A 7,270-nucleotide genomic window follows, 5' to 3' on the forward strand; every position below is an offset into this window, starting at 1 on the left:
ATCAGGTTTAGTTCTACTACAGAGATCAACACTAATGCTAACGTACTAAAAGGGGGCATGAAGACCAACAAGAGTTTTACAAAAGCTCACATCTAAACATTCTCATGTTATTCCTCTGGAAGTTATCTACAACTCTCTCAGTGTACAGCTCCAGCATAGCAGTTTGTCGACATAAAACTCTGAGAAGTACTTCCTTACTTGGCCCAAGAGACAATCTACACAAATCTTACTGAAAGCAGCTTTAGAAGACAGCAGGCCTTAGCAACTGCAAAGGATTATAAACTACTGTTGACTTAATTTTCTACCTAAAGATTCAAAAACTTCCAAGAGCTTTCTACACAGACCACCTGGGAAACCAATCCCTGAGATGGCATAAAAGAAGCACTAGGACTCAGTGGATCACAAACTTAAAGACAAAAGCACAGCAGGTATGCAATCCTTTACAAGGTACACAGCGTCTGTCATTCATCTGAAATAGAATTGATCCCAAGCATGATACAAACAGGAAGGAAGGGCAACAGACTTCTCAGAGCTCCACTTAGATTGCTGTTTTAGAAAACATTCTTGATTACTTGCGTTTTAATCCTGCAAAGCAGAAGAACAAAGAGCAAGGTAAACTGCTCTCTGGAAAAAAAAAAAAAACAAAACAAAACAAACCACTATACAAACAACATCAAAAAAATCCCACACCCTACAATTCTAATTGACTCCTCTCTAAGAGGGGCTGTGATTACATCAGCTCTCTATGCATGACTGATCAAATCACTACTATATCACCGTGAGAAGAGTTAAAAAATTGTATGTCAGAGGTCCAATAATCATTTGAAAAGTATAAAGGGATAAATTCATAAACAGCCCTTCTGAATGACTGCACAGCCCTCTGGAATATCATCAGCAAACTGAGGGAACACTGCCCCATCACCGAGGCCATCAAGGGAGATGCTGACCAATATCAACCCCTGGCATAGACCACTTGTTACCAGCCTCCAGCTAGGCTTTGCAGCACTGTGCACTAGGTCAGTCTTCATGACCTACTAGAGACACTTCTCATGGGAACAGCAAATGCATTGGCAGAACCAGAATTTTAGTAGTGAAAGAACTTTGCTTTTTCCACATTCTATGAAAAGAAGTTGTTACATGAGTCTATGCAGAGATGAAGTAATTCAGGGACTTGGAACACAGTGTTTAAAAACGTTTTTCATCTGCCAGGTACTGAGGTTATTTCAAGGACAGACATGACAGACTTTCAGTAACTCTTCACGCTGCTATGAGCTTAGTCTTCTGTTGTCTCCTTAACTATCTTCTAGTAATAGAAGCAGTAATTTCTGCTTTAGATTAAAAGTAAACATGGGAATCACTCAGATGGAAAAATCTGTACACAGAAGAGCAGGCTGATAAGGGTCATCACTGATGAAAGCCAAAGACCACTTACAAAGCTAAAGCTTACATACCAAAAAAGTCAGGGAAAAGGAAGTTCTGTGAGGGGGTGATGCAAGGGGTCAGAGCAGAACACAACTTGCCTGTCCAGCAGTAAATGGGAAGGCTGATTCCAACCAAGAAGCCCACTGCAGGGGCAGAGGAGAGACTGCTTGCACAGTAAACAAAGACGTTGAGGAACAGATAAAAAGAGAAAGAATAAAGTAAGGCAAACCATGACCATCTTTCCATCTCTTCAGGAGGCTGTGGAGAGGTGGCTGGAATTCAACAGGAATCAGGGCAGCTGGGTATTGCTATTAGTGCCTGCCAACTAAATAGTGATGTCAGAATACCTATTACACCTATACAGAAGCTGTGTCTGCCTAAGGCAAAAGAGCTGTGGCTTTCCTTTGGAAAAGAAAGTTGATGCCAAAGCCAGACAGACCCATCTGACACAGGTACTCTTACACACCAGGCTGGGTTCCTTTGTTTTATATTCTGCCAGAGCATGAACATGCAGAGCTATTTTCAAAAGTCCGATCAAACTTTTGAATTACCGATGGATTCTGCCCTGTCCCAGCTTCCCTACGTGACAAATTTAACCTGAAGAAAACCAGGACTCAAAGAAGATGGGAGGGAAGGGGAAACATCAAATTACAGGATAGTTTGCAACAAACCTTGAGAGGCCTTTAAAGGAATAGCATCAAGGTAGCTGTTATGGTTTAACAACAATGCTGGAAACCACTATTTCCCATTACGGCTTTTTCTTTTGATTGACTCATCATCTCATTTCACCTTGCAGCTGGAGTTAAAACTACAAGCTTAAAAACCTGTCTACACTACAATGTAATCAAAGCATTTAGTACCACCTAATCTGTTACAATTTTATTTTGTATTCATCTGAACAAGCAGGACTGCCTTTACTAAGAAAACCATCCAGAAGTATAATACAGAATATATATATACAAAAAGCATGTGCACATTTTCAAACAATCCTGTTTGAGTTCTGAAGAAAACAGGGGCCTTCCTATTGAATAACATTTATATTTGAATTTGAATATTACATTTATTTTTGGACGGTGAGACAGGAGCCCTAGCACCTCTTATCCCAGCAGTCATATTGGTCAATTTTTGCATATAAAGCAATTGCAATGTCTCCATGAACCTACAAATTCTTTCATCATCAAAGTTAAGACCTCCAAGTGTTCAGCCTGCTATAACTCCGACGAATCAGAGACTGTAATTTCACAACAGTGTTGCTTAGAATAACCTCAATAACACACCAAAGCACACACTATCTACTGCAATGAACAAGTCAAAATCCTGGGGAATAGGGTGGGCCAGTGGAATCACTCTTCCTATCCATGAGCCAGCCAGGAGAACTGCACAGCATCAGCAAAGCAGAGTTTCATCACAAACACCAGTGGGGTGGGAGAGAGACAAGCAGAAGTGCAATGACAGAACAAGACTGGAAAAAGAGTTTCTTCTCCTTTCTGGGACTGGGTGGAACTCTCCTTCAAGCTGCCTGCTTTTAATGATACGTAACCCTTCTCCCAAAGATAGATCCAGAAACAGGGACAATAGCTGGGACAATGCTGGAATTTCTACAGCAAGTGAGAAATATCTGCTTTCTGTCAAAATTATTCCCTAAATAATGGGAAAAGGATATTCAGCCAGGAATATAGGAGGTGGTAGTGGTCCCTTTGGGTTTTAAGCTGAAACACCAAATCTGTTCTCTGCCTTTTGGGCTCAGTACAGGCATTTTGAAAGTTATGTTAAAACTGGACCTTGTCTTTTACTTGGTGGCAGCTGGAGAGTAGAAATACATACATGTGCATTAGAATATGAAACAAGCAATTAAAGGAAATACTAAGATAGAGGACAGACATAAGATGAAACACAAGGAAAGCAGATGGTGAAGAAGACATGAAAGAATGGCAGCAATTTGCAATAAAAGAACAGAATTAACAGAGAAGATGAAAAATGAAAGAAAAACAGTATGGACATGGCACAAGATAACCTAACAAGCACACTATTACTAATATTTATTAAATAAATCAGAACTACAAAAATAACACCTGGCATGCATTAAGAACACCAGTAAGATTTATTTGGCAATATGCAACAGCTGCTTTTCCTTAGGCTTTCCCAGCTATAAGTGGTTTTTAAAACCTATGTATATCAAGTTAGGTTACCAGATTTTATAATTAGAGAAATTAGTAGAGCTCTTTTCCTTGCAGATGAAAGAACTACAAGGTCTGGGGGTGAGAAATAATATTCATATTTTTCCTTAGTCTGCCAAGCAAGCCAACTCACAAGCAATGGAACATCGGTTAGTTCACACGTAAGAAGCTAAATTAACAATTGTGAGCATCTCCTACTAATATGAAAACTACTGGTTTCCTTAACTACTAATTTAACTACTAATTTTTATCTGTGGCTTTCCAAATGTGAAGCTATTTTGTTGTAGAGGAATTTTTCTTCATAGATTCTGCCCATAAACTTTCTACTAAATAGGGAAGATATCACTCTCCTGTTTCATCAAAAAACAGTTTTGCATCACTTCAAAATACAAAAAAAGAATCTAGAACAAAATTGCACATTTGATTTCAGTATACCCGCCTCTACAACTAATGATCAGTAGTAAAGATTATATTATCACAGTATAGCATTTAAATATTTCAGGTCAACCATAATAAGGGTGCTTCTGTTCAATGTTTTAATTTGAAAGAGCTTGACCTGTTTTTCCATTAAAAATTTTATAGACTCAATAGAATGTTAAGGTTTGGATGTGACCTTAAAAATCATCTAGTTCCAACCTCCCTGCCATAGGCCTGGTCACCTTTCACTAGTCCAGGTTGCTAAGGGCCCCATCCAACCTGCCCTTGAACATTTCCAGGGATGAGGCATCCACAACTTACTTGGACAACCTGTGCCAGTGCCTCACCACCCTCACAGTAAAGAATTTCTTCCTGTATCTAATCTCAATCTGCCCTCCTTCAGTCTAAAACCACTACCCCTTGTTCTGTCACTACCTGCTCATATAAAAAGTCCATTTTCCTCCTTTTTATAATCCCCCTCTGGGTACTGGAAGGCTGCAGTCAGGTCTCTCCAGACTGAACAACCCCAGTTCCCTCAGTCTGCAGGAGAGGTGCTCCATCCCTCTGACCATCTTTGTGGCACTCCTCTGATCCTGCCTATTCATGTGGTTTGTTGTTTTTTTTTTTAGAAACATCCTTTTAACTATTTTTAAAAGGCCATATAACTCTAAGGAACAAGGGAGATTTCAATAAATGGTTATGATTGGAATCTATTACAAAACAAAAGTGTTTCAGGGCTTCTTTAGAGATTAGCTTAAGCCGCACAAGAAATTAACTCAAAGCCCAGTAATTTTCAAATAAAGGAGTAAATGCTTTCTTGATCTGCCTGAATATAAGATATTTGTGTTTTCTATTCTACTGGCCTTAATTAATCCTACTTCCTCATGCATTTCAGGCCTAAGTAATTTTTCAATTTGCTTCCAGCAGGCCTGTCAATGGAAGCCTAATGCCCTGATTTGAGCTTACATCAGTGAAAAGTAATATTCAAATGTGACTTATCAATTAAGAGTTTCAGTCTTGTATGGTTTTCACGGTCACAAGGATACTTACTAGTAAAGCTTAGCAAATGAGGCAAATTTGCCAGAACAGTTAAGGGTATCTAGTATAGGTCACCCAGAGGAAAGAAAAATAGCCATTCAGCAAGTTGCTTCACTAATCTCAGAACACCTCAATTTAAGTAATATTAAAGAACATTCTCTAGAAACATTTTCCAAAGTGTATGATGAATCATCTTCAAGGCGTTCAAAGTGCTAAAGAACAATGAACCAATTTTCAAAAACCCAAACAACGGAATTTAGACAATTCACAATGTTGAAAGCCATTTACTCTACTAAATAGCCTAAAGGCATTTCTATTTGCTCCTTTGTAGCTTTCCTAGTAACTCAATTAGGATGTTAGAAATCAGTTGGGCATTTGGTGAAACTACTTCTTCCTTTCATTTCCTCTAGATAATTTACAGCTGACCCTTCCTCCCCTCCTCCTAACTGAAGTTTTTGCCGATCCAGGTAAAGTTTTGAAAGTATGTCTGCAAGATGAGATAGGACTGCCCACAAAATGGACGCTTATAACATTTTGCACACGTTGAAACAACCGTTCCATTAATTTCTTTTTGGTTTGTGGCACTTCATACATTAACTGGGAAATTCCTGGAAGCACCAAATCCAGCCTTTAAAACCTTCAGAACGTATTGAAAGCAGCACAAGAGCGAGATACTGTGTCCCTGCCCGAGGCAGCGTGGCTGGAACAAGAGGATCCTTTAGGTCCCTTCTAACTCGGACCATTCTGGGATTCCGTATGAGTTCTGAAGCGCAGACCTATACCCCACAAGGCAGCACTAAAACTCTGCTAGTCACGAGTTGCAGCACGCTGTAGGGCCACACCACAACGAAGTCCTCATCCTGAACGATTCCCGTGCCTACATATGACTTTAAAAACCAGCTTGGCTGGGAGCTCAAGGCAATTTCCCACCTGTTGGATCCACAGTTTAAATCCCCACGCCCCTTCTGGGAACGGGGAGGATGTTTAGAAAGCGCCGGCACCGAACACCCACGAGGCAGCACGGCCGCGCCGGCCCGGCCGCCGGGCACGAAGTGCTCGCGGAGCAGCCCCTGAGGGGCCGGAGCCGGCCCGGCCTGCGGGTCCCGCCGTGGGGAGCGGGGCCCGGTGGCCTCGCACCCGCGTCCCAGGCAGCACGGGGCGGAGGCGCGGCTGCCACGGGCGGGGCACGGAGCCCGGCGGTACCCGGGAGAGCTGCAGCCTCCGCCGCAGCCGAGCCCGGGCCGGGCTGCCCCTCCCGACCGCCTGACAACACTGGCGGGACAGCCCCTGTGACTCCTGTCGTCCCCCCAACCACGGCGAGGTGGCTTCGGCCGGCCATCCCCTACGCCCCCGCTCGCCTCACCTGCGCGGCCGCCCGCCGCCGCCGCCCACAGGAGAACGAGAGCCCAGCAGCAGCAGCGGCACACACCGCCGCCCGCCCGGGCCATGCCTCCGCTCCCCCGCGACTCCTGGGAGCGCCGGGAGGCGGCGGGACTTTAAGAAGTTCCCTCGCTCAGGGCAGGTCTCGGTGCTGCCCCCGCCTCCTCCGGCGCCCGCCCCGGCCGCGGCGGCCCGTGCTGGAGGTGGCCCTGCCGGGGGCGGTTGTTCCCCGCGCCGGCCGCCGGGATGTGCCCCGGGAGCGGCGGCATCTTTCCTGCCCCGATACGGGTTTGGGGACCCCAAGGCCTGGCCGAGGTGTGGAATCACTCCTGGCCGAGGTCCGGCCTCGCAGGGTAGTGAAGGCGGGTCCCCAGGCAGGTGCCTGTGGCGCCCCTGGACTTCCCGAGGGTGATTAACCTTGAAAGGACGAAAGTTTAACAAGAACGGCTGCGAAAAGACACAAGAGGAGTTGGGCGATGCCTCATCAAAATAGGCGTTTTGCATCACAGTGTGAAAAACGACAGCGAAGGGCAGCTTTCAGCCCTGTTAGAACAGTAACTGCTGTGTGTGTCCCAGCAGAAGAAATGAGGGACAGAACTTTGCCTAGGGTTTACAGATTGACACAATTTTCCTTGGGGTTTTCCTTTGCACCCGTGATTCAGAAAATTTTGAGGTACTGCATTTTTTCTCACCCAGTGTTGGATATTCTGCCATTATCTGAAAAAGGCCATTTTTTGGACTTTTTGTTTCAGTAATTGTTTAAGACAGTTTGAATTTGATACCGGTGCCTGTAATAGCCTCGTATAACAAGCTCACATGCCAACCAGTTCAGGCCA

At 44.1% G+C, this 7,270-nt stretch overlaps 1 protein-coding gene across 1 annotated transcript in view; it reads right to left on the bottom strand.

The window, feature by feature from the left end:
- The window catches only part of PLBD1 (phospholipase B domain containing 1), a 38,866-nt gene extending 32,296 nt beyond the window's left edge, over nt 1-6,570 (bottom strand). Inside the window, exon 1 of the mRNA XM_030238340.2 lies at nt 6,418-6,570. Within this exon, the coding sequence (XP_030094200.1) occupies nt 6,418-6,502 (85 nt within the window). The 5' untranslated portion in view covers nt 6,503-6,570. The remainder of the gene's footprint in view (nt 1-6,417) is intronic.
- Nucleotides 6,571-7,270: the final 700 nt, after the last annotated feature.

Source organism: Serinus canaria, chromosome 1A, assembly GCF_022539315.1.
Source record: "Serinus canaria isolate serCan28SL12 chromosome 1A, serCan2020, whole genome shotgun sequence".
In the NCBI taxonomy this organism is placed as follows: domain Eukaryota; kingdom Metazoa; phylum Chordata; class Aves; order Passeriformes; family Fringillidae; genus Serinus; species Serinus canaria.